This window comes from Cyprinodon tularosa, unplaced genomic scaffold (assembly GCF_016077235.1).
Source record: "Cyprinodon tularosa strain WSP-4 unplaced genomic scaffold, ASM1607723v1 ctg76, whole genome shotgun sequence".
NCBI classification, from domain to species: domain Eukaryota; kingdom Metazoa; phylum Chordata; class Actinopteri; order Cyprinodontiformes; family Cyprinodontidae; genus Cyprinodon; species Cyprinodon tularosa.
The window spans coordinates 1,101,836-1,129,581 of NW_024039518.1; the positions used below are offsets into that span (position 1 = coordinate 1,101,836).

Sequence of the window (27,746 nt, forward strand, 5' to 3'; positions counted from 1 at the left end):
TTCCCTTTTTCTTTCAGTGACAGATTGCAGGCTTCATCTATGAGGAAGAGCGGCTCGTAAATACAGCTTTCTGTTGTCATGAGGTCTAAAAACAGGAAATGTAGGTACTTCAACAGAGCGAGAGAACTGTTAGAATACAATCTGGCATTTTTTAAAAAAGGTGCAAGAGCAAGTTACATTGTTCCAGTTGCGTTACAGCATATATCTCATTGGCAGCTCATCAGGTTGGGTGAGCTGCTACTGATTAATTTATAAAAGGCAAGAAAAAAGTTTTGGATTTAGGCTTGGTTGAGTTTAAACAGGACAATCCATGGGATGAAGCGCTTTAAACGTATTTTCCTAATTTTCCTCCCTGCGAGATGATCGTGGCCCAGTTTTTCTTTTTCTATTTTGAGCTTGGATTTGATCTTGCTCCGTTTCAAGATGATAAAGTTGAGTTCTTTGCAGGTTTTCAGGTTGCTTGAGAGCTCCAGTGTTTGTATATTTATGCATGTATGTGTGTGTAGGACGCGAGGGATGCGGAGGAATGAGGGAGTACGGGGTCAGATCGAGGGAACCGGCTTGTTCAGTCCGTCTGCAGATGAAAGATTGATCTGTAGGGAAATCTTTTGGCTCAAAGGAAGAAAAAAAACATAGAAAAAAGAAGTCTAAAGAAATCTGCATGAGAATATCTAAAAAAATCCTTTTTGCTGCATTTTTCTTTGAAAAAAAAAAATGATTGCATTAACATTCTCTCCTTTTTAGTCCTCCTCTTCTCATTCCGGTGATTTTTTTTTTAAGCTTTTTTTTTTTTTCTCAGCAGCACCCTTTATCTCTCCCTGTTTATTTTTGGTCCACTCTTCAAAGCAGTTGATTGCTTGCCTTCTTTTGTGGGTCAAAGTGCTGTCCTTTTTTCATGTTTTGCTTTTTTAATCCTTCAGCATCTATATTTTCTTAAGATTTCGGTCTTTATACATCTCACATTCCAGCAGTGCCTAAGTGCTTTGTTGTAAGGTCTTCTTTGGAGCTTCGTCTTACTTGTTCATGTTTTTTAAATCCAGTTTTTAGCTACATTCCAGAACCGTCCCCCCTTCTCCATCCGTCAGGGCTTTTTTGGTCGCCCGTTGCGGGGCAGGTTCTCCACCGTGTTGCTAAGCCGATACTTGACAATGATGCTGTGCACGGTGGATTTGGGCATCCTCAGCTCCAGCCCGATGGCTCCCTCTGACTTGCCGTCTTTCCAGAGGTCCACCACTCGCTGCCGCTGCATCACATCGTGCTCCTTGGTCTTCTGGAAAACCCCGGCGGCAGTCGAACCCCATGCGGCTCCACCAGCGGCTCCCCCGGTGGCCCCAGCAGCAGCAGTGGCAGCGGCGGCGGCTTCTGTGGGGGCAGACAAGCGGCAGACTTGTAGTGGAGGCTCGGAGAGAGAGGGGGGGGAGCAGGATAATGTGACACTTTACACATCCCCAAAGGGACTTCTCTTTAACTCCCTCCCTCCCTTGCAGGGAGGTCAAGAGGTCAGAGATGGTGCTACAGGAGCTGCTGGGAGGGTGGGGGATATCAGCAGTGCAGGTGCTCCCATGTGCTCCGCTCTACCACTTTAATTTATACGCTTCAAAAAGACAAAGCTTTGGCTAGAATGTGAGTCCATTAGCGGAGCTGAACGGCCTCCTGATGACAAAAACAGGTTTTTTCCCAAAAATTCAGCTCCAGATGTTGCTGATATGCAGTGCATTGCAAAAACCATTAATATGCATCGATTTATTTTTTTATTCTTTGCATTTTCTTTACGATTTCAAACTTCAATGTAAACAAAAAAGAGAACGATTGATGGTTTTGATTTGAATCAATCAAAAGCAACCGATTACCTTCAGAAGGTTAAATAGTAAAAAGTAAATATAAACGTGTCTGATTGGTTTAATCTAATCCAACGACTGATAAATCTCTGAAGGGTTCAGCAGCTTTTTATCATTAAAACCCAAATAAAAAAGCAGACAGATCAGGGAGAAATGTTTTAAATTAGATGTATGTTTTTAAACATCTCTTAGAGGATTTAATTAATCATCTTCAACAGGTGAAGAGTATAGCCCAGCTGCAAAACTGCCAAGAAATCCAACTTAATTGGCCTGTTTAGAGAAGCAGCCAAGAAGCACCCTAACTCTCAGGTGGGAGAATCTGGTTTGAAATAACAAAAACAAGAAAAAGAAACAAAGTCATTTTAAAAGAAAGTCACAAGAAGTCCTATTTTCAATTTGTCATAAAATACGAGCAGAACGTATACCACTGATAAAAGTATGGGGATACATTTCCTCAGAGGGGACAGGAAAGCTGGAAATGGTGGGAAGATGGATGGAGAAACATACTGGTTCAAACTTTAGGAAAACCCATTAGAGAATTTGATTTTAAAGGGAAACTAAATAGATTATAGATTCCACATCCTCCCTATCCGCCCTGCCCCTTTCTGCTCCGTTCCAGACCGTAGTAGACTGCAAAGCAAAGCCTACAGCCTCTGCGGTTCCTCTAGACTTGCTCCTGTCATGATCTTTGCACTTATGATTGGCTTAATTGCTCATTCCATTCACCTGTCTAACTCTGCCTGGTTTGTAATCACTGCTCATCTGATCCACCTGCTCCTGCCTCTATTTAAGGTGCTTGCATCCAGTCATCAGGGCCAGATTATTTTGGTTCACTCAAGCCAGCGTTGAGTGTTTTTAGTGTTCCTTAGTGTTTCTGATTACCTGATCCTGACCTGTTCTGCCTCTCAACCATTGAGCCTGTCTGTTCCCGTCTGAACGGTTTGCCTAACCTGGCTTTAGACTCCTGCTGGTTATCCGTCCTCCGGTGTCACAGCATCTGGGACACTCTGGGTGGCGCTCGCTGCATCTTGAGCCCACCGACTGAACTCTTAAACTAGGTTAGTAACTCAGGTGTTCATGTCATCCTTCGTTGGATTTATGTGGTCACTTACCTGTGTTTCCTTTTACAGATAGACGCCCTAGCCACTGCAGCTGCTGAAGTGCAGACCCATGCTTAAATAAATGCATTAAGTTATCCCACTGTCTGTCTTGCCTGATTACTGGATCCTTCTGTTCTGTTCGCCGTAACAGCGCCGCTCTGACTTCCTTGGAGCTTGATGAGAGTATTATTATTTCTTGATCATAGGAGCAACACATGAGGTAATGAACGCTCAATTTAATATGATTGTCATGATCTAGGCGCTGATGACTGGTCTGATTACGCTGCAAAAAATCTGAATCTAGATAAGTAATTTTTTCTTAAAATAGGTGCATTTGTTCTTGAATTGAGGTGGTAAAAGAGACATTTTGCCAATGGAACAAGACAATATACATTTAAAATAAGAAAACACAATTGCATTGTCTTATTTCAAGTGCATATTATCTAATTATCTTATTTTAAGAGTAAAATTACTCATTCCATTGGCAAACTATCTCATTTACCTGCTCAAATTAATGGTGAATACACTTAATTTAAGAAATTTTTACTGATTTCTGGATTGTTTTTGGAGTGTACTCATTTCATTCACCTGCCTATCTCCACCCGGTTCTCATTGCTGATCATCTAATCCACCTGTTCCAACCTCCATTCAACCAGCCTTCAAACCAGTAATCAGTTCCAAATTTTCGAGCCTTTGGTGAGAGTCTTGTAGCCTATCAAAGTGTTTCTGATTACCTCATTCTGACCCATTCTGCCTTTGGACCTCATAGCCTGCCTGTTCCCGTTCTCATCTGTTTGCTTGACCTGTTTTCGGACTCCTGATGGATTCTGCCTGTTTACCGAAGCTGGAACTGCTTCCTGACACTGTCCTGGATTTCTCTTCAGTATCTCTTCCGATCTCTGATCTCCTGGCCCAGATTCCTGAGCACCTCTTTGACACCGTCTTTGGCTTCGCCCAAAGGATTCTCCTGCCTCCCTTAAAGGAATAGTACACCCAAAACATGATTAGCCTTCATTTTCTACTCACCCCCATGCTGAAAAACACTCTGGAGTACTTTTTTGATATCTCAAATGCATCTGGAGATCTGGGAGGCTTCTTGCTGTCTGCTGACATTCAAATAATGGAGGTCTATGGTGCCCGAGGCAGAAAGGTCCATAAAAGTCCACAAAAAACGTGTCAGTATTTCTCCATACTGCTCGTCCAATGTATTCCAAGTGTCCTGAGTGGGTAGCGTCCATAATTTACTCGAAACGAAGTCATTTAGAATGTTTTTAGAGCATAAACAGTAGTGTATAGGATTTCCTAAAAGCGCGTTCACGAGTCTATGGAAACCACGGCAGACCAAACCAGATGAAAGTGCGCATTCAGCGTCTGCTCTGCTGATAATGCAAGCGTAGAAGAAGAAATGTGCTGTTTACCTGTGCAAAGAAAGAACGAAAGAAAAATGGACTTCAGTGTTGAGGAAGAGCATGAGTTCTTTGCCGAGCTGAATGCGCACTTTCGTCTGGTTTGGTCTGCCGCGGTTTCCGTAGACTCGTGAACGCGCTTTTAGGAAATACTATACACTACTGTTTATGCTCTAAAAACATTCTAAATGACTTCGTTTCGAGTAGATTCTGGATGCTACCCACTCAGGACACTTGGAATACATTGGACGAGCAGTATGGAGGAATATTGACACGTGTTTTGTGGACTTTTATGGACCTTTCTGCCTCGGGCACCATAGACCTCCATTATTTGAATGTCAGCAGACAGCAAGAAGCCTCCCAGATCTCCAGATGCATTTGAGATATCAAAAAAGTACTCCAGAGTGTTGTTCAGCATTGGGGTGAGTAGAAAATGAAGGCTAATCATGTTTTGGGTGTACTATTCCTTTAATCTGCTTGGATCTGATCTCCAGCCTGTTCTCTGGCCTCTGGGAATTCACTGTCGTGTTGGCAGCCGACCAGTTGAAACCATCCTCATCCTCCGGGCTCGGACTTAACTCCAGGTCAGTGACTCACACGTACATTATCATCCTCCTCCAGATATACATAGTCATTAACCTGTGTTTTCTCCCTGCAGAGGTTTCTGCCTTAGACAGCCTCATCGTTCACTGCAAAGCCATTTACTTAATAAACCTTTTTTAGAAATCTGTCTGTCTGCTCCTAAAACTGGGTCCTCTGTTCTAAGCCTTGAAAAACCATCAGTGTCCATCACACATGCAGTTTCTGCCCAGACATTTTCTTTTTATTGTGGGTCTTCCTAATAGGGATAACTAGGATCAAACAAAATTGGTTTGTTCTCTACTTCCAAGTTCAGCATCTCTTCATCCATGCCTGTTACTAAGTTTCTTTTGAAGAAGTGAGATGCGCTCTTGGAAGTTCTTGTGACTGGATTTGACAAAACTTTTAAGCCTTTCAGCAAAAACAAAATATTTGATTGAAATTACAAATCTGGTTCCTGGTATGCTGCATTACAAATAGTGTGCATCCAATCAAACTGCCTTCTTTTTGGGGAATATATAAAATGTATGCTCAAATGAGTAGTTACTGATTGTCTTTACCCTATTCTACTTTGACAAACTCAATCTTGACCATCTTTTTTCTGTTTTGTGCAATTGCAATTGCAAAGTTTTCCACCTGCTCTGTGAACAAAGTCGTACTTTTCCGCTCATCCTCAACTTCAGCTACTCTTTGTGCCTGCCCCTCACATTTCTTGGTCTTTGCTTGTGGCTGCTGGTGTTGCTTAGTCCATGGATCTTTGTCCCATCTTTGTATCCATACTTTTTTTTGGTGGTCATTTTAGTTAAAGGCTCAGAGGAACACTCCTTCACCACAGGGAAAGAGGGCATTAACATTTAGATCCACCTTCTCCACCAAGGACCAGGAGTCAGTGAATGAAGGTTAGTAAAGAGAAAAATCACATGCTGGTCTTGCACACATTACTCCAAATATCCAAACCGGTGTTAACATGGACGCCTATAGGAATGGCAATCAGATGAACTGATTGGATCAGAATCTTCAGTCTGACATGTTTCCATAATGGGTTTTTGATCTGATCAGGCTTTCAATGCGATCCTATACATAGCTAGCGTTGGGTTAAAAGAATGATCCCAAAAAATTATTTTAAAATATTTTCGAAACTATAACTTTCCTTCAACTGTGAAAACTTTTGCAGACTCGCATTTAGAAATTTGCAGCTAAAGCAGTGTATGTGTACTTTAGCTGTGGGTATTTTCTGTGTACCCGAGTGCGGGACGTTCTTTCAATGAACTGCCATTAATGTAGTAGGAAATTACAAGGTGGCAAAAATTGGAGGATTGTTATTTTAACGCCGGTCCGCCTCCTCCTGCTTCTGCTAGCTGGATCATAAAAGGTCAGGAAGCAGCACGACCCCAATCAGGACTGTAAATGCGGTCTCATAATCTGCCAGAGGTTTTGGGGGCTGCACGAGGCTTGGCCCGTCTTACAGCCCCCGGTGAGTCAAAAGAGAAAAAAAAAAAACCACGGGAGAAGCACAACTATTTCTGCGCGACCAAACGGCAGGGGCCCTGCCCTGCGCACGTTCACAAGTCACAACACAACGTTTACACAACCAGGCCTGCTGCGGTTTGCTTCCCTCTGAAAATACCTTGGTACAAAGTCAGAATGTTTTCTTGGCACACTCGGACTCAGACGGGCCGAGCATAATGACATTTTCAGCGATAGGCCCCTGGCTCGTTGAAATGCAATGCCTTTGACAGATGTCTCAGTCTGCAATTACAAAAAAAAAATCAAGATACACCGAACGGGAGGCAAGGAGGGACAGAGAGGAGGTGGAGAGAGAGAGAGGGGGAGCTGGCTGTTGTGGTTTCTTTTGGAGCGAAGCTACTGGGGGAGTATCAGGTTCTACCAGTTATCTCCGCCACATCTCTGCTATCTAAACATCTCCGAACACGAACGCACATGCAGGGCAGAGAGTGCGTCTGGAGAACACATGCAGATGCCGAACTAATTACGGGAAAATAAATTCACACAGTAACAGTGAGCTATGATGGAGAGCAGGCAAGCGTGGTGAGATAGGAGGCTGAAAGAAAAATAAAAACAAACAAAAAACCTTTTTTTTTGTCTTGTTTTAGTTGTTCTGCAAATTAAATTTAAAAACCTTGAACTTGGTAACAATCAAACTTTACAGAGGAAACAAAGCCTGCCTGTCCAGACTGGGCTTCATTATTGCACAATCTGTCATTAGATCCTATAACTGCTGAGCTGAGTGGCGAGGGTTTTTGCCTTAATATAGCAAAGCAACACATTTTTTTTTTTTTCGGTAATGTCTATTTCAGGTGTCTTATCTGTCAGCCACATCAGAAACTCTGCAATAGATCCACACGTTTTTTCTTTTCTTTTTTTCCCCCCCAGATATGACCCCCCCCCCCCCCCCCACACACACACACTCCCTCGCTTTTTCTAACAACTAAAGCTCATCAAAGTGATTAAGTGCTGCAGATAAAATAAAAAAAACGGCCTCATAGCACAAAGTAGTTCTTTATGTTGCTAATGTGAAACCTAAATAATTCGGCTAAACCAAATATAGGAAACACAAGCTAGAGGATTGATAGGATTCTCAGGAGCTCTGAACACCTTTTATTTTTTTATTCTCTACGTGTTTTTTTTTTTTCCACAGGATATCCACACAAACACAAATCTTTTCTGACTAGAGCAGGTTCTGGCTCCTTTATAATCCCTTGTTTTATTGAGCATAAACAGCTCATTCTACCCAGTAATCCAGCCTCCATCTCCATCCACTGATCCACAGATTGATTCGCCGTGATAACAGAGGACTGCAAAAATATACACACTTCTTTAGCTTTCCCACATTTAGACATGCTATCTTGGCCAAATGCAACAGATCTTTAGGTATTTTATCCTAATCCTCGATATATATCGGTTCCAGCTAATTAGTCGATATCGGAGCCGATATCAGATCCAGGTAGATCGATGCATCTCTAGATTCGAAGTGGAAGGATAATGATACATGACCAGAGGTGGATAATAACTAGTTGTTATTCAGGTACTTTTACTTGAATCACTTCTTGAAAAAAAATATATTTTATAAGTAGTTTTTATGCATTGTACTTTGTAAATTTACTTGAGTAAAAACATGATAAAGGTTTACTACTCTTACTTGAGTAAAATGTCTGCCTGCTCCATTCTTTGTGAGTAACTTCACTTAATGAAAGTTAGCTTGTTTTAAACAAATATGCACCATTAAGAGAAACAGGCTCTTCTTTTTTATACTCAGAGTCTGATGTGTCATTTGGAGGAAACACGGTAAACAGATTACTGTAATTTAACCTATTGTAGAAACTTTAACTATTGATTTTGTAAGTAGTATAACTCAGAAAAAAAATATTTTAAAAAGTGTTCATTCCACCTAAAACTCTTTCATGGTGTAAATACGGAATTATATAAGATTACTGTAATCGTGTAACACTAGAATTTTCATATCAGTTACAATTTTTTTCAACTTTCATTTTGTAAAATATTAAATCAGTTGTTATGGTGATGGGTAGTAAGCAGATCAGTTACTCAGTACTTTAGCAGCCTTTTTACCAAATGCATTTCTACTCTAACTTGAGTAATTTCTTTAAATACTACTTTTTACTTTCTACTCACCTCTGTGTCTGACTTTCTATATAAAAAAACAAGACTCTGAATCAAGACTTTGCAGAAATTCCAGTTGCTGCAGGTCTCCTGGGGTCCTTTCTAGCTCTAAACAACAGATGGAGTGCATCTGCAAACAGACTTTTAATCTAAGGTCTGGATTTGACTTGGTCGTGTTAACACAGATACTCTTTGATGTAAACTGCAGTTTGGGTTAAGCGCTCCGTGTTTTCTGCTTTGCTAGAAGCTGAGAACCTCAGCTTTGGTTTTTAATATGTAGCTTCTAACGGTCTACAAACAAAGTAACATGCCTTCCTGTTCATGCCAGGAAAAAAAGCATCCAACAGCTGATTCTGACACCACCGCGCTTCCCTGTGCGGTATCAGTTTTCTGCAACCCATGGCATTTTAAACGAACTCTAAAAGGTTAGACTTCATCTTATCTCCTTCCACATCTTCCTTCAGTCCCCTGCATGGCTTAAGGACAGATCTTTTCAGTTTAAACTTCTTCTCATGGTTCAAATATAGAGAACTTCTGAAAAGGGACGACCGGACTAAATATTAGAGCAAAGAGGGCAGAACTCCAATCTTGTATCCTTTAACTTCACCAATGTACCACTTTTTCTACAATTATAAAATCCTGATAAAACAAAAACTGAATTTGCAGTAAAAATGTGACAAAAAGCATAAAAGTTCAAAAGGTTTGAATATTTTCTCTAATAAACTGCAGGCAGAGCCTTTTTTTTTTTTTTCAATGCTGCCGCATTAAACATTATGAAGTTTTTGTTCTATTTGTCTTGCAGGATTTGATGATTTTCATCGATTCTTATCATGCAATCCAATAGGAACCTGAAGTGCCCACGTCTGCTATTCCGAGGGGCTTATGACAAACCTCAGCTCCAAACCTGCGCTGATTTATGTTTATCTCCTTCGCCCGAGGCAGCAGCAGTTAGTTTGGCTAAATCCCGCCCCCAGCAAAGAAACATAAATCCCTCTTAAATCAACCACCAAACTGTCACAGAGATCAAGCCTTGTGGGATTTATCTTCACTAAATTATCTCTGACGGCTGTAATTATCAGAGCCCCCCCCAACAGAAAAAAAAAAAGGAATCAAGCATAATCTGATGTTCCCTCGACCACAAATGTGCGCTTTTGAAAAACCAGCAACCCTGAAACACTGACCTGATATGAAGGATCCCGGCGGCATCTGGCTGTAGTTGGCTCCTCCCATGTGCAGAGCGCTGGGCGGCGCCGGGGTGAAGGGGGCGCCGTAGTTCTGAGGGGTGGCGTAGGGTCCTGGAGGTATGGGCTGCAAGAAGAAAGAGAAGTTCATCATGAAGCGCTTTTCACTGGATGTCATGTAAGGTGAAAAGGAAATGCTGAATAAGTGCCTGTGGAGTCAAGAGGAGGTGAAGGAATAAAAAAGTCGGTGTGTTTTCATTGGACCCTCTCCATCCTTCCAATAGCGGCTGCAGCAGGTTTCAGCTTGTGACTGAGGCTACGTGTTACACTGTGTGTTTGTGTGTATTTATTACATGTTGGGGACCATTTTCCATAAATCTACATCATGGGGACCGATGTCTGGTCCCCATGGGTACAAATGCTGTTTTAGGATTACGTGTTAGGTTTAGGACCAAGGTGTGAATTGAGTTCAGGTTAGGATTAGGATTATGTATGAACCTGTAATGGTTAGGGTTAGTGTAAGGGTCAAGGTTAGGCTGTAGAAATGGGTTAGAAATGAATGGAAGTCAACTGAAAGTCCCCACGAGGATAGAGAAATGTGCTTGTGTGTGCGGGCTGCGGACCGGAGGCGTGTGCGTCTCGGTGCCCTTGCTTGCGAGCCGGCTGAGGATGCTCCTCTCGGACATCTGCAGGCGGGCGGCGATGGGCGGGACTCTGGACAGCGTGGCAGGCAGCCGGGTCACGTCGGCCTTCATGTCGCTCAGCAGCTCCTCCAGCTGGTTCAACACTGCAACGACAACAACAAGCAAACATTCCTCCATTATAAAACCCTCTTTCATTTGATGCTGCACGTTTTTTTCTTTTCTTTTTTTAATACGACAAATTCTTGAATCCTGTATTTCTAAGAGATGGCATATAATTATCTAGATCTATTTAATCACTTCCTTAGATTCATTTAATCATTAATCATAATAGATAAAAACAAGCTAAAAAAAAACTAACTAGAATACAAACACTGACAGGCCAGGAAGTGTTTGGAGCAATCACTTAACGCTGTGAAAGCTTATCTCCCCGACATAACTGAAGCCTTGAGACGAAGCCGTGTGGTCCCTGCAGCAGGAAGGATTGCACAACAGATGGTTGATCTGTATATCTATCATTGTTTGCCTGCCATTATGTGCCTGCCAAGTTTTTTTTTTTTTCTTCTTCAACTTTCCTCCGAATCCAGTTGCCTAAATTTACTTGGCCCGGCTTCTCAGAGCCTATTATAGAGGGGAATTAAAGACAGCTCCCAACCCAAACTCCTGACAAGGTCTCTGACAGTATCCACAGGTCCGGGGAGGTTTACACACACCCTCACCAAAGAGCAGGAATGTCGGATTTGTTCTCCTTCCAGGGTGAAACGCTGACACAACATAAAAGTTTAATGATCTTAAGTGCAAAAGGTTTCTGTTTTTCTTATGAAGCCAATTTATCCAATAAGATGAATAGTGCTAAGATAGATGCAGAGCATATTTTAAAGAAATCTAGAAGGTTCTGGCAGGATTCCAGACGTTATTTTCATTAGTAAACAGCTTCATAGCAGCATGAATGTTTGCAGGAAATCTTGTCAGCAAAATGTGTAAAAGTTTATTTCAGTTTTAGATGTGTTTACACCCAAAGCATCTTAATGGCAAATTTGCACAAAAACGATAAAGAAATGTTTTAATAGCAGCTTTGGATTGTGTTAAAACTGAGACATTCAATCCACTTTTATTTTTTTTCCCCCTCTTTAAATCCATCCATCCATCTATTTTCTGTCACGCTTTATCCCAGCCAGGGTTGCAAGGGATGCTGGTGCCCATCTCCAGCTGTCTACGGGCGAGATGCGGGGTACACCCTGAGCAGGGTCATCAGTCCATCGCAGGGCAAATCAGAGACAAACAACATTCACTCACACCTAAGGAGAATTTAGAGAAGCCAATTAACCTGACAGTCATGTTTTTGAACTGTGGGAGGAAGCCGGAGTACCCGGAGAGAACCCATGCATGCTCAGGGAGAACTGCAAACTCCCTGCAGAAAGACTTTGGGCCAGGTATCGAACCCAGAACCTTCTTACTGCAAGACAACAGGCCTACCCACTGTCTCACTGAGCAGCTCCCTCTTTAAATCACTTCCCAGAAAACAACGAACAAGACGACAGAGCTTTGGTGATGTTTATAGTTTTACAGTAGTGCCAGATACTTCCTTAAAAAACTCCTCATTGGTCAAAAAAGCTTCATAAAGGAGCAAAAACTCTCGATCTTACTTGGCAAGTTTACATAATTTTCAACAAAGGTGTTAAAATGTTTTCAGTTGAAGAACTGCAAATAAAAGAGTTACAGGAGTTTCACTGAAAAAAATGGAAAGTATTTGTTCTAGATTGAAGAGGTAAGTGAGACACTTACAGAACAATTTATACTTAGAATAAGAAAAAAAATTGCATTGTCTAATTTTAAGTGCATATTATCTAATTATCTTATTTAAATAGTATGAAAATACTCATTCCATTGGCAAATCATCTAACTTTCCTTCTCAAATTAAGGCTGAATACACTTAATCTAAGAAATTTTGACATTTCTAGATTGTATTTGCAGTGTAATTTACCGCTACGGACTCAACTTCAGAGTGTTACGACAAAATTTGTGACTCGACAAAAACTGTGACCCTTAACACTGTTAAGGCGAAGTGTTGGATTAATGAATTTTAAAAGTACTCAGAATTAGGTTAAAATACCAGTTTGGCTACTTTGAAGTTTATACCTGCTCCTTTTGAAATGAAACCCATCAAAGTTGCTCTAAAAATGAGAAAAAGCAAAGCAAAACTCCCCTCATAATTGGCGGCTTTTCCATTTTTAACTAAACTCTTGTAGCTATACGCATAAATCGTCATAACAGTTGTTAAGGGTCACAGATTTTGTCATAACAAGGGTATTAGGGGTGGGCATTGCCAAAGAAGTGACGATTCGAATCACGATTCACATGCCACGATGCGATTCAATTACGATGCATCACAATACTTGAAATATTGCGATGCATCGCCATATTTTCACTAAACACTGTTAGAAAAAAATACAGCCATACAGCTTTTGGAGGTATTGCCATGAAAACAAATACTGGAAACAAATATTATCAGTGCCGTTTCCTTTAGACCAATGAAATGAAAACATTCAATGGTATGACATTTCCCCTTTTGCAAATTACGTGAGTCATATCAATTTTGTTTTTTACCTTCTTTGTTTTTAAAGCCAAAATTCATCCAAACATCTGACTTGTGATGGAATTTTCTCAGTCTCCTCAATGTTTTGTTTATGAATGACTGGTCGCAGTATCCGGCGGCCAGAAATGCTTTTGACACAAGGCAGCAGGCGTCAACACATCCGCAGCGACATCTACTGTACTGGAAGTAGTATTACATTTGTTTTTGGCTGATGTGCGCCAACCATTCATGTATTTTATTTATTCCTTTTTTTTTTTTATTAAGAATCGAAACTTGGCGTCAAGAATCGATTCAGTAGATCAAAAAAATTAGAATCGCGATGCATCATCATGACGATTATTTTGCACACCTCTAAAGGGCATAGGTCCCATTTTCTCAAAAGGTGGATCAATTGCACCTGTTTTAATTTGTGTTTAACATCATCACATCTCAACACCCAGCTCTGCCAGAGTTTCCGCTGTCTAGATGTTGGTTTTTAGGGGTAACCTGAAGTATTTAAAGGATATTTTTATTGACATCAACTGGACTTAATTTTTTTTTCTTTACTGTATGGTTTAAAGCTTCAGAAAATTAGTTTTTTTTAAGAGCAATGGAAGTTGTTTGTAGCCCAACCAATCTATGCTCCTTTAATCTGTGGATTCAACGTTCTGACCAGAGCCGTCTCCAGTTTTATTACTGACCTTTGTGCAGAACAGCGTTGGCTGGCTTGTTTCCTGCCAGCGACTCCTTGCTAAGGTGTTGGTGCGACTCCGCCAGGCACTCCACCTCTGCAAAGCGAGCGTTCAGCGCCATGGCTGGGTGACTCGGGTCCTGGGTCATGTTTAAATAAGCAGCCCGCCGCAACTGCTCCTCGATCACCAGAGCCTGCTCCAGCAGCTGCAGGGGACAACAGGAGGGCAACTGTTCACATGTTCAAAGACACAGTCCTGCAGTTCATTAAAGCAACGCTGTGTAACGTTCAGCCACCAGGGGGCGCCTGACCTGTAGATAAGGTAGATGCAACGTACTTAAAAAAGTAACTAGTTATTGTTACTAGTTACTTCTGCAAGAAAATAACTGAGTAACTCAGTTACTACTACTAAAGTAACTATGCAGTTAATATTTATGATCTAATACGTCGAAGAATTTGGAAAACTTTCTGGCTTTTGGAACCTAAAGTACAACTAGAGGTTAAATTATAGAAAATAGGTGTTTAAAGATCCACAGATCTGAAAAAAATAAAAACTTATCCGTACTATTTCAGCGTGTTGTTAGACAAGTGAAGAGTTTTTAGAACTTTATAGCTTTTTACATATTGGCTTTTAATTGGCTATAAAATAGGTATGAAGCTAAGAAAATAATGCTTTTAAAGCAACTTAAGTATATTAAAATATAGTTTGCAATAGAATTAAACAGGATTTACACTATTTAAGAAAAAAAAACTAGCAGGACTGTTATATTAAGGATTTGTGCGTGAGAAACGGAAACTATGCAAGTAAAATCAGTACAGCCCTGAGAAAGTAATGAACATGTGTTGATTAAAGGCAGCAGATGGCAGTCAGCTGAGATGATGTCCTGAGCTTCTTTAAATAGCTTCTAATCCACGTTTATAAAGTCTTTGTTCCCGCACATAATTAGCAAATCACAGCAATATTTAGCCTTCAGTGAGCGCTATACGCTAGGAGCGCTGTCATTGAATGAGGGCCTCTGCGTCGTCATCTCTCCTCAATGCATGCTGAAGTTGCAGGTCGCTGTCATGTGTGCTTTCCACCAGGAAACTTTCGTCCCTATTTATAAGTAAAAAACAACAAATCTGTTTAAAGGGATACTGTGTGTGGACTTTGTGACCTAAAGAGCTGACGCATATGAGTTATTTTAAATGATTCCTCTGGCTAATATACAGCATTTCACACAATCAATGCTACGAGCGGGGCTCCCCTCTTGAAATATCGACTATATAGGTTGGGCGAAGATAAACGATCATTAGCCCGGTCATGTGACCTGGAAGAACGTATCACTTTACTAGCTACTGTATGTTCAGCTCTTTGTTTTCAGCTGTAACTGTTATAAAGCGCTTTACAAATAAAGATGATGATGATGATGATGAAGACACAGGAGACTGGGCGGCTGACTGTTGACTTTAGTGACAGTGCTTGTTTCCATCAGGGGCACTAGACGACCCCCTAGTGGCAAAAAGTTACACGGCGTGCTTTTAATTGACTTTTATATAATAATAAGTTACATAGCTAGTTACTGCTATTAACTAGTTCCTTTATAATTGCCTTTTAGTTTAGTTAGTTCTAATGTTTAAATCTCAGACCACAGGAACGCAGCTCTCTGGGTCACATGACTCCTCACACGGATCCAACGCTATAAAGTAATAAAGGTAAGGTTTTGAAAAGTGCAGCCAGTGCAGAGCATGACTATGCATTAGAATGAGTAGACTTGTAAATCCATCCATCCATTTTCCATCATGCTTATCCCAAACGGGGTCACGAGGGGATGTGGCGCACCTCCAGCTGTGTACGGACGAGAGGCGGGGTACACCCTGTACAGGTCGCCCATCCATCGCAGGGCAATACAGAGACAAACAACCATTCACTCACACACTCCCACCTTTTTTGTGAAAATTTTTATAGAAGCCAATGAACCTAAGAGTCGTGTTTTTGGACTGTGGGAGGAAGCCGGAGTACCCGGAGAGAATCCATGCATGCTCCGGGAGAACATGTAAACTCCATGCAGAAAGGCATGGTCGGGAATCGAAGCCAGAACCTTCTTGCAGCAAGGCAATAGTGCTACCCATTGCGCCAGCTTGAAATTGAAGCTATTATAAATTGAAATAAAGTTATGCAGTGTCTCTTCAAAATGAATATAGATATCCAGTTTTGAATATTTTTATATTAATTCTTAAAGTCCCTAATGACTTTAATGATGAATAAAAATCCCCCTCCCCACACACAAACTTTTTAGATCCCAAAATTGTTAAAATAAATGTGACATTTCCTGTGTGGTTCTGATGTCTGGGTGGAAAATATGTCACTTCTTCCATTCTAAGGAGAAGAAACCTCTCTTCCGCATTTTTTGTCCACCTAACTAAAATGTCAAGTCATGCTGATTTCCATGTTTCTCAGAAATGGTGTAGAAAAACTCTTTTTTTTTCTCTGGAACTTTGTTTTGCTTAACCTGCAAACTTCCAACTAATTTTTCAAAAATAAATCTTGAAAAAAAACAATGATTCTGCAAAGTGTGCTTTATCTAGACCTGGTAAAAATAAAGTTTATTAGCGTATGTCTTGTAAGAAAAAGCTTTAATCTGTTGAATAAGGCAACATGGCATAAGTGTTGACCAAAGTATTGGTTTAATTTGAATTTTCTATTTTCTAATATTTCTATTTTCTTTCGCAAGAGCAGATTTTATACTTATTTTCTGAAAAATATGACACAAACAAATCTAGATTAAAAGGAAAATAAAGGTTTTGGGACTTGAAATTATAAGGAACAACCATCTTTCCTAAAAAAGGGATCTGGGATTTATGCATTTAATAACAATAAAAAAAGGGTTAAATTAAATAAAAACCTAACCCAGGATCTGAGAGTTCAATTATCCTCCAGTAGATCATTTACCGTACTTAACCATGTAAAGACATTGTCAGAAAACTATTTTTTGTAAGCTGTCCATCTTGATGAGGACACCGACTCCATCTTAGAAGCAACAGCCAAGGGGGAAGTCGATCGGCGTCTCCAGACCATGACCACCATCATCATCAGCATGGGAGCTGAGAGATTTGGCCTGGAGGAGAAGAAAGCAGGGAGATTGCCCTACACCATGAGCAATCGAGCACACAAGATCCACCAGCTCAGGAAGGAACTGAGGGTCCTGAGGCGGCAGTTTAAGCAGGCAAGAGAGGAGGAGAGGGGACCGCTCTCAGAGCTGCGCAACATACTTCGAAAGAAGCTCCTGACTTTGAGGAGGGCTGAGTGGCATAGGAGAAGAAGGAAGGAAAGAGCCAGGAAGCGCACTGCCTTTCTAGCAAACCCGTTTGGGTTTACAAAGCAGCTGCTGGGGCAGAAACGCAGTGGTCAACTTACCTGTTCCAAAGCAGAGGTCAACCATCACCTGGCTGCAACCTATGGAGATGCATCCAGGGAGCAAGACCTGGGAGACTGCCAGTCCCTGATTGACCCACCAGCACCAACAGTGGACTTCGATGGGAGGGAGCCCAGCTGGAAGGAAATCCAGGAGGTAGTCAAAAAGGCAAGATCAAGCTCAGCCCCCGGACCTAGTGGGGTACCTTACAAGGTGTACAAGAACTGCCCAAAGTTACTCCACAGGCTCTGGAGGATTTTGAAGGTAATCTGGAGGAGGGGAAAGGTTGCCGAGCAGTGGCAATTTGCAGAAGGTGTATGGATTCCGAAGGAGGAAGGGTCTACAAACATCGATCAGTTTAGAACCATCTTCCTGCTCAGTGTTGAAGGGAAATTATTCTTCATCATTGTGGCAAGGCGTCTAACTGACTACCTCCTCAGGAACTCCTACATCGACACCTCGGTCCAGAAGGGAGGGATCCCAAAGATACCAGGGTGTCTGGAGCACAATGGCGTGGTCACTCAGCTGATCAGGGAAGCCAGAGAGAGCAAGGGAGACTTAGTCGTGCTGTGGCTGGACCTTGCGAACGCATATGGATCCATACCTCATAAGCTCGTCGAGCGGACACTGTGCCGCCACCATGTCCCAGCTAAGTTCAGAGACCTCATTCTGGACTATTATAACAGGTTCAGTCTGAGGGTTGCAGCAGGATCCATAACATCGGACTGGCACAAGCTGGAGAAGGGAATCATCACCGGATGTACCATTTCAGTGATCCTCTTCGCACTTGCTATGAACATGCTGGCGAAGTCCACCGAGGTTCAGTGCAGAGGGCCCCTAACCAAGTCTGGTGTCAGGCAGCCGCCCATCAGGGCCTTCATGGACGACCTGACCGTGACAACTTCAAATGTCCCAGGGAGCAGGTGGATCTTGAAGGGGCTGGAAGAACTGATCACCTGGGCCCGCATGACCTTTAAGCCCGCTAAATCGAGATCCCTTGTGCTAAAGAAAGGAAAAGTCACCAACAAGTTCATCTTTACACTTGGCGGCACCCAGATACCATCCATCACCGAGAAGCCGGTGAAGAGCCTGGGGAAAGTTTTCAACTGCAGCCTGAGAGACACAGCAGCCATCAACGCGACCAATCAAGATCTGGAGGCTTGGCTAGCTACGGTGGACAAATCAGGTCTACCTGGCAAGTTCAAGGCCTGGGTGTACCAACATGGCATCCTTCCAAGGATTCTCTGGCCCCTCCTTGTGTATGAGGTCCCAATCTCCACAGTTGAGGGCTTTGAAAGGAGAGTCAGCAGGTTCCTGCGGAAGTGGCTGGGTGTACCGCGGAGCCTGAGCAGCATTGCCCTATACGGAAAGAACAACATGCTGAAGCTCTCCTTCAGCAGCCTGAATGAGGAATTCAAGGTGAGCCGAACTAGGGAGGTGCTGCAATACAGAGAGTCATGTGACCCAAAAGTCTCTCAGGCTGGTATCGAGGTCCGGACGGGGAGGAAGTGGAGGGCGGCAGAGACTGTGGAAGTGGCGGAGTCACGGCTGCGGCACAGGACTCTGGTGGGGACAGTGGCTTGGGGAAGAGCAGGCCTTGGTAGCAGCACAACACCTTGCTGCGGGAAGGCAAAGGAGAAGAGGAGGAGGACGCTGCTCCAGGAAGAAGTGCGGGCAGCAGTGGAAGAAGAGCAGTCCGGCAGGGTGCTTGGAATGCGGCAGCAGGGAGCCTGGACGCGATGGGACCAAGCAGCAGAGCGCAAAGTCACGTGGACTGAGCTGTGGAAAGCCGAGCCCCAGCGCATAAAATTCCTGATCCAGGCTGTATATGACGTATTGCCAAGCCCGTCTAACCTGTTCTGTTGGGGGAAGGTGGAGTCACCAGCATGTGCCCTGTGCCAGAAGAGAGGGACCCTGGAGCACATCTTGAGCTGCTGTCCGAGGAGCCTGAGTGAGGGGCGCTATCGCTGGCGTCATGACCAGGTCTTGAAGGCCATAGCGAACTCCATCTGCAGTGGAATAGCCCACTGCAAGCGCCTCCGCCCAGCGAAGAAGGCTATCTCCTTCATCAGAGCTGGAGAAGGACCACCAGCTGTTGCCAGGGTCTCTTCCTCTGGCCTGCTCGCAATGGCACAGGATTGGGAGCTGATGGCAGACTTGGGGAAACAACTGAAGTTCCCAGAAAATGTGGCCATAACATCACTAAGGCCAGACGTGGTGCTGACCTCAGCAACATCGAAGCAGGTTGTGCTTCTGGAGCTCACGGTCCCTTGGGAAGACCGCATCGAGGAGGCCAACGAGAGAAAGAGGGCTAAGTACAGCGATCTGGTGGAGCAGTGTCGGCTCAATGGGTGGCGAGCAAGGTGCGAGCCTATTGAGGTGGGATGCAGAGGGTTTGCTGGCCAGTCCCTCTGCAGGGTGTACAGCATGCTGGGCATCACAGGGGCCAGCAAGCGAAGGGCCATCAAGGAGGCCACAGAGGCAGCAGAGGTTGCCTCGCGGTGGTTGTGGATCAGGAGAGGAGATCCGTGGGTAGGGTAGCGCTACCTGGACACAAGCTGGGGTCTGATCAACTCTGGCTGGGTCGCTTTTGGAGGAGAGTGTATGATGTTTGAAAGACCCAAAACACTCTATGATACCAGGTAATATCACTGATGATGTGTCCAGGTTGCATCACTAGTTGATGTATGTACAAAGCTAGTCTTCATTGAACATTCTGATAGAAAAAAATGTATTGGCTAATATGAGTTTATATTTGTATTATCTGTGAAACATGAATCGTTTAAGTGCAATTTATTACGCATTTCTTCTGTTCAAACATGTTTTTCAGGTATAAAACAAACAGCAAAGCAATTCTCTAATGATAAAGAGGTGTCATATAATTCATGTATCAATAATGAAACACATGGGTTAATACTACACAACAATGAAAAACATGGTTTTCTGAAATCACCTTGTAGCTCTGAAAAATGTGAAGCCTTTGTGAATTCAAATCATCAAACTGGGGTCTGTGTGAAAGCTGGCAGTAACACGCCCAGTTTTATTGTATGCAATTATAATACAGAAGGTAAAAAACTGTGCAAGAATAAACAGAATTTGTACTCTTGTATTATATTATGACATCAACACAAGAAATATTATTTGATCTGTAACTGTGAACAAGATCTTTAGTGCTAGGATGGATGGATGGATGGATGGATGGATGGATGGATGGATGGATGGATGGATGGATGGATGGATGGATGGATGGATGGATGGATGGATGGATGGATGGATGGATGGGTGAGGGGGTGTATGGATGGATGGATGGATGGATGGATAGACGGACGGATGTGGGGATGGATGTATAGATGGATGGATGGATGGATGAATAGATGGATGGATGTATAGATGGATGGATGGATGGATGGATGGATGGATGGATGGATGGATGGATGGATGGATGGATGGATGGATGGATGGATGGACGGACGGATGTGGGGATGGGTGTATGGATGGATGGATGGATGGACGGATGTGGGGATGGATGTATGGATGTATAGATGAATGGATGAATAGATGGATGGATGGATGGATGGATGGATGGATGGGTGGACGGACGGACGGACGTGGGGATGGATGGATGGATGAACAGACAGATGTATGGATGGATGGACGTGGGGATGAAGGATGGATGGATGGATGGATGGACGTGGGGATGATGGATGGATGGATGTATGGATGGATGGACGTGGGGATGGATGTATGGATGGACAGACAGATGTATGGATGGATGGACGTGGGGATGGATGTATGGATGGATGGATGGATGGACAGACAGATGTATGGATGGATGGACGTGGGGATGATGGATGGATGGATGGATGGATGGATGGATGGATGGATGGATGGACAGATGGGGACGGATGTGGGGATGGATGAATAGATGGATGGATGTAGGGATGGATGTATGGATTAGCTTTGATCACTAATGCTAAATTTACTTCCAACAGCAATAAAAACACAGCTTTACATCATATTTACCGTATTTTGTCATAATTAACTTCCTTTAAAGCTGGAAATATAATTTATAAACGATTCCATGCTTTTTATTCTCTCCTGTATATTTGAAATCATGTAAAAAGTTAAGTTTATTGACTTTAAGGGAGCACGAGAGGAACAAAACTAAGACTGGGCTCAAGCAATTTTCGAATATCAGCTGATCTAATCAATTCTATAAATAAAGTTATTTTTTAAATGCTACAATTGATGCTGGAATCCAAACCTGTTTTAATTGTATGTCCTTCTTAAGCTGGAGAATCTTAATCTGAAATTTTATAGAATTTAAGGATCTAATTCAGATTAATTCAGCTTTTATATTTTTTTTTTTGGTTTCATTTTGTTTTGACACAAAACAGAAAACAACTTCTCAACAGAAAACAACAACAATTATATAACGAAATAAACAAATAAAGAAAATAATATTAATGAATCACCAAGTAAATATTATAATATTGATAAAATAAAACATACATTAAAATCATATGAATAATGATAACAATAATAATAACACTGTAGTCTCGAATTAAAAGATAATATGTAGAATGTGGATATTTTTGTCTTCCACAATAAAAACACTCCTTGTTGACATTCCTATGCTGTAATCTGAAACTCTGCATCCTGTGTGCAACAAACAATCATTCACCACCATGTGTGATTCTATCAAGACAACACATGGCTCATTAAAAGATGGAGTTAACATTAAGCTCAGCTCAGGTCCTGCACAGTTAGTGCTGATTATAATGATGAAGTGTTTTTACATCTTATATCCAAACAAGCTGCCTGGATAAATATAAGGTAATCGAACTGATAAAAAAGGCGATACCTTCTTTTAAAAGCTCATTCCTTTAGATGATCTCTTTGACCTTGTTAACTCCTGTATTACAAATTAAGATGTAAACCTTGAATCTGTTGTGAGTCAAGGAAAATCTTTCTATATTTAGCAATAATGCGAAACAGTAGTCAGGTTACACAACCAATCAGAGCTGACGACATCCAGGAGGGATATTTATGAGAAATGTTCTGCTTCTCTGTGTGTTTCTGTGCTTCTGTGGTCGTCTGATCTCAGAAAAGCTCAAACGGTTTGTTAAAAGGAGATGGGGAGAAACAACAGGAGTGGGAGATACAGTAAATGAGGATGTTGAGGGAAGGATCTGAAACATGTGAGACACTCGAAAACAGGATGAGAGCTCTTCCAGAAGTGCAGCCGTCAGCAGTACCACTCAGAAGAAATGTGGGTCTAAGGGGCATCCGTCATACGACCACTGAACAGTCAGGTGACCCAAGAGACTGAGACATTCTAGGCTTGGAAACTACAGACAGACAGGTTTTTTCTTTTTAAAACTGATACTAATCATTTTACCACAGCTGAAGCCAATATTGCTTTTCTTTCTTCTGTTTACATGATAAAATTACACAATTATAACAAATATTACAAAAATCTCAATTTAAGTAATAAAAAAACATTTATATGAAAAAATGCAATTCATGGTCATGATGTAATCTAAAGGCAAGGCTGGTGATTGCACTAATACAAAGTTAACACATGCATGAATCAGTTTCCAAAGAGGAATAAAAACTCTAATATTGACCAAAAATACGACGCTTTACGTTTAACAATTCTTATTATTTTTTTCTCTGAAGTAATAAAAAACAAATAAAACAAATTATTTGTAGTAGGCCTTGGCAAAAAAAATCTATTCAATGAATTAAATTGCAGGCGATTTTTAAAAAAATTAAATGAATTTTCTTTATAACGGGGCATTTTTGGCTCCCCGGGGTTTCTGTAGCTGCAGTATTAAGGCCAATTTTAATTTCTGATGTCTAATCTGTCTCTGTGCGCGACCATGCCCCAAATGCAGAGGCTCTGCAACCATCGTTATTCACCTCAACAAAATCCTGAGTATGCGTCGGACGGTAGCAAACCCGCGCAGACCTCAAGCGGAAGTGCGCAGACAAAAAGCATCTGTGATTGCTCCTTGGTATGCCTTTCCGGCTGTCTGTGTGGTCCTCCTTCACGATTTGGTGCTGGGGCACGCCATTGTTAAAAACCGAAGAGTAATAAAAACAATGGATAACCACGACAAAAGGTTGATCGAGGAGGTTCGGAAGTACAACCACTTGTACGATGCCTCAGATATGTTGTTTTGGAAAAACACTCCCGCCGGCGCCGCCGAAGAAATTCTTGCGAGTTCTCGAATAGGCTCCACCTAGCGCTTTGGCGGGAACCTGCTGTGCGTCCCTAGAAATCCCAGACCGTCGTTGCAGAAGCATACCAGCAAAACTGGTTCGCGACCAGACGCAAGCGACATTTGATGTGTGCGGTTGTAGAAGTATAATCTGCCTTTCACTCTCAGGTTGCAGTTTGACAAGCAACAGCGTCACACGAAACACTATACCCGATCCGTCACGGAAGCATGATCCGCACCATCAGCTCATTTGCTCATGTGCAACCAGATATACATCTGGGTTGCCCTCGATTTTATTTTGTAAAAAATACCTAAATTACATTTTCCCCTCCTTAAAAACAGTAAGTATACTAAACTATAATGTGTTAAAGTTTAATAATATTTGCTGAGAAATTAAAGGCCTTAAATCCTGTCTGGTTTATCACTCGTCTCTGCCCGATCTGCATAGCAAATGGGATCCTACGCTACTTCTGGGAGCTAACTTTTTCAGCTTTGGATTTAAACATAAATCTAGTATTTTTCATTTTTAAGATTTTTCCTTTCGTGTTAACATTATGGTATATAGCGCGTAACCTAAAGAAAGAAACAACTAAAACGCAGATAAACATAGCTTAGTCATATTTTGCCAGACTGCTCTGAGCATGTTCAATGATGATGTCAGAGACACAGTTTAACGGAGCAAATGTAAAAGTTTATTTAGATGCGGTTGTATTAGAAGACATGGGGTTGTGTATTGAAATGCATATTTCAAAATGGTCAGAAAAGGTTCCCGGTCCAGAGAGCTATCTGTTAACAGAAACATGGCTGCCAATAGCGCAGCGCGATAGTGATGCGCCCGCATACCCAAAGACATGCTGACCCGGAAAAAATTGTAAATTGAATTAAAAATAAAAAAATCTGAGGTATTATTTTTAGGCCATATTGCCCAGCCCTAATTTGTAGTTAGTCTCTTTTATTAGGGGGTCCTACCTTAAAACGTCGAGCCAAGAACTTGTTCTTCATCTCCAGGAAGTTCCCTTTGTTTGCCTGCGACTTGAAAGGCTCGTTGACGATGGCGAACTGCGGGTCGTTCTGGATGTCCTGCCAACGGGCGTAGCCGTGTCTGATAAACTGGTCAAGGGTCTCTAAAAAGTTGCTACATTTCTCACTTCAGTGCCAACTAACTGTTAAATTAAGGACAGATTTATTCAGATAGATGCTGAGAAAAATAGATCTGATTCAAAGGGACTGAACTTTACGAAGGGAGATCTTTAACTACAGACTTTCAATTTAGAGATAACATCTTAACACACAAACAAAAATGATAATTTTTAAGTTTATCATATTAGTTAGCATTAAGTAAGCTCTAAAGTGGATTTCTTGTTTGTATTTTAGCCTGAATCTGCTTCCTTATTAGCTATTAAGTATGATAAAAATGTCCTTAACTACCGTAATGAAGGGAGCAACCTGAACTAAATCCCTTTCTCCATCACTGTTCAGCTCATACGGATCATTCTGGCTGGTTTGTTGACTTATTACGCTGGCCGTCTGGCTTCCAGTTAAAAAAAAAAAAAAAGAAAGAGAAAAGATCCCCATAAATAAACACAGTGGGGGTCATCTCCCGGGCAACTGCTCTTAAGGATACACCACAATTCCCGCCAGGAGCCAGAAGTCGTGTCGACGGTGCCAGATCTCGTTCATCTTCCCAGAGGAGATGGCGGCCCGCTCCTCGTTCTGCCAGAGAGTGTGCAGCTCTGCGGGAAGAAGAAGGCAGCGAGGTGAGAACAAGGAGGCCGCTTTCAGACGGCGTACCTGGCTGCCGTCTGACTGCAGGTGTTTTTCTCTGCGGACCCACAGCTTTTTCTGGGGCGCTGATAGAGCTCAGGATAAACTCCTTGGCCCCTAGGTGTGATTATTCAGAGGCCCTGAAAGCAAGATTTAGTTTTTATTTGTTGATACAAGTGGAGGCTTTTTAAGTTGTTTGGACAACCATGGTTGGTTTAATGAAACAGTTTCTATAACTGAACCTTTCTCTTCAAACCAGCTCAGGTTTTTCCACTAATCTTTCTTTAAATGATCAAAAAAAAATAGATATAGTTAGTTTAAATGGGTCAACATGCAGGGAAAAGTATCATTACAAATTTAAGAGATTTTTAAATGATAATTGACTTACTTTGGTATATTTCCACCTAAAAAGTTTCTTAATCCATTAATAACTGGAAGAGTGATACTATATGTGGTGTTTCATTAAATTTCCAGGCAATAATTTTTATTTCCCACATATTACCTCATTCTTGGTTCTCTAATTTCAATGGGATGACGTTTTTAAATGAAAGAAATCACTCACAATGCTTTTACAATAAAACAGCCCATTTGCTTTGACTCATCTGTATTTTAAGCAATGTTCCCTCAAATATGTCATGATATCTCAACATACATACATGCTCCCTGAGGTCACTGAGGGTCACTGTGAGCAGCATTAGATCTAAACACTGAGGCCGCACATCTACATTAAAGTTGTTATAGAACATAAAGATCATAGCATGTTACCTTGTTATTTAGTAGAATAAGAAATTAAAGCGGCAATTTCTATTAGTTTACTTTTAATGTAAGGGATTTGGCCGACTAAATAAGGTTTGGTCATGAGTGTCACAGTCTTGGTTCTGTTATGTTTTCTTTTAAGTACCGTATTTTCACGACTATAAGGCGCACTTAAACGTCTTTTTTTCCCCTCAAAATGTGCGGTGCGCCCTTTGGTGCGGTGCGCCCTATGTGTGTTGTAACTGCGACTTTTGAGACCACCTCATTGAGGAGATGATGAAAGAGTGGCTGAATGTAAGGAGACCAGGTGTTTTTTTTTCCACTCATCACCATCGCTGTTAATTTGTGACTCCATGCGTGCCCATCTCACAGCTGATGAGAAAAACATGGTGAAACAAATTAAGCTGTGCTCGCTGTTATTCAACCGCTCGACATCGGTGTGAACCGGACCCAGCAGGTGAAGCAGAAGCAGCGTGTTTACATGCAAAGTCAATGGTTGACGCGCGTATAGGCGCAGCAAAAGGTCCCGCAGCGCGTTTTGAGCAGCAGGCGTTTAAGCATCTGCCAATGCGCTGCTGCAGCTCGAGATGGAAAAATTTAAGTTTTGCTGCTGGACGTGCAGCATCAACCAATCAGAGAAGCTGATCTGGGAGCTGACAGCGAGACAGACACAGCGCTCTGATGACATATGATATTAAGGCAAATGAAAAAGGCTGGATGGATGAGGAGATGATGAAAGCGTGGCTGAGGCAGGTGTATGTGAGGAGACCAGGTGGTTTTTCCACGCATCACCATCGCTGTTAATCTGTGACTGCGTGCCCATCTCACAGCTGATGTGAAAAAAAAGGTGAATCAAATGAACGCTGTGCTTGCCGTTATCCCGGGGGTCTGACAAAGGAACTTCAACCGCTCGACATCGGTGTGAACCGGCCGTTCAAAGTAAGGCTGCGAGCGGCATGGGAGCGATGGATGACAGACTGAGACCACAGTTTCAGGATAAGTGGAAGGCAGCGCCGGGCAAGTAACGCCACCGTTTGCGGATGGATTGTCGATGCTTGGACTAACGTGTCTGCTGGCGCTGTTGTTTGAGCTTTCGCAAAAGCAGGCATTATTTCTGAGGAGCCGCGCTGCACGGAAAGTGACTCTGACAGCGAAGAAGGGGAAATTGGCATTTTCATTTCTGATTTAGCGCAGCTGTTTAATTCAGAAACAGAGGATGATGACTTTGATGGGTTTGATTAATACTTTGCAATAAATTCATGAATAAAGCACAATCATACTCAGTTTGCTCCCGCTCTATTTTTCTACCTGAAAACTTAATTCAACAGCAGCATCAGGGCAGGGTTCACCGCGGCGGCTGGCAGGTGTTTTTCATCTAAATAATCTAAATCTTGCAGCTATATTTGCTGTGATCAGGGGGAATAAAGTAGTTTTAATATGTTTTTAAGTGAGAAAGGCCACCTGAAAACTTAATAATTGCAGTCAGTTCATCCAGATTATCATCCTGCCTATACTATTTCTGTCGGAGGCGCTCAGACCCCCACATTCCAGCGGTACACCGACAGTAGAAATCCCTTCAACAGCAGCCTCTAGGCCGGGTAGCCTCCGGGTTCACCGCGGTGGCTGGCAGGTGTTTTTCATCTACATAATATAAACTGCAGGCACCAGGATACCGGCAATAAAAGCAAACATATTCCGTCGGCAGGTTTCAGGATTTTAAGTTAATTTAGGAGTGATCACATCGCACTGTCATCAGCGATGTGTCTGTCTCACGGCCAGCTCCCAGGTTTGATTAATACTTTGTAATAAATACATGAATAAACCACAGTCATACTCAGTTTTGCCCCCGCTGTATTTTTAAATACACAGTAGAAGTATTTAAAGGTAGTAGAGGACATTTACCTGAATATAAAAAACACGCCCTATAGTCCGGTGCGCCTTATGTGTGTGTTAA

At 42.2% G+C, this 27,746-nt stretch overlaps 1 protein-coding gene across 4 annotated transcripts in view; it reads right to left on the reverse strand.

Moving 5' to 3' along the window:
- Positions 1 to 781: 781 nt before the first annotated feature.
- The window catches only part of chd3 (chromodomain helicase DNA binding protein 3), a 67,296-nt gene continuing 40,331 nt past the window's right edge, over positions 782 to 27,746 (reverse strand). For all 4 annotated transcript variants that reach the window (XM_038270400.1, XM_038270399.1, XM_038270397.1 and 1 more), the window contains exons 35-40: positions 24,897 to 25,005; positions 24,242 to 24,374; positions 13,661 to 13,856; positions 10,367 to 10,530; positions 9,744 to 9,870; positions 782 to 1,362 (exon numbers count right to left, since the gene is read on the reverse strand). In XM_038270400.1, coding sequence (XP_038126328.1) covers positions 1,082 to 1,362; positions 9,744 to 9,870; positions 10,367 to 10,530; positions 13,661 to 13,856; positions 24,242 to 24,374; positions 24,897 to 25,005 — 1,010 coding nt within the window. In that variant the 3' untranslated portion in view covers positions 782 to 1,081. The remainder of the gene's footprint in view (positions 1,363 to 9,743; positions 9,871 to 10,366; positions 10,531 to 13,660; positions 13,857 to 24,241; positions 24,375 to 24,896; positions 25,006 to 27,746) is intronic.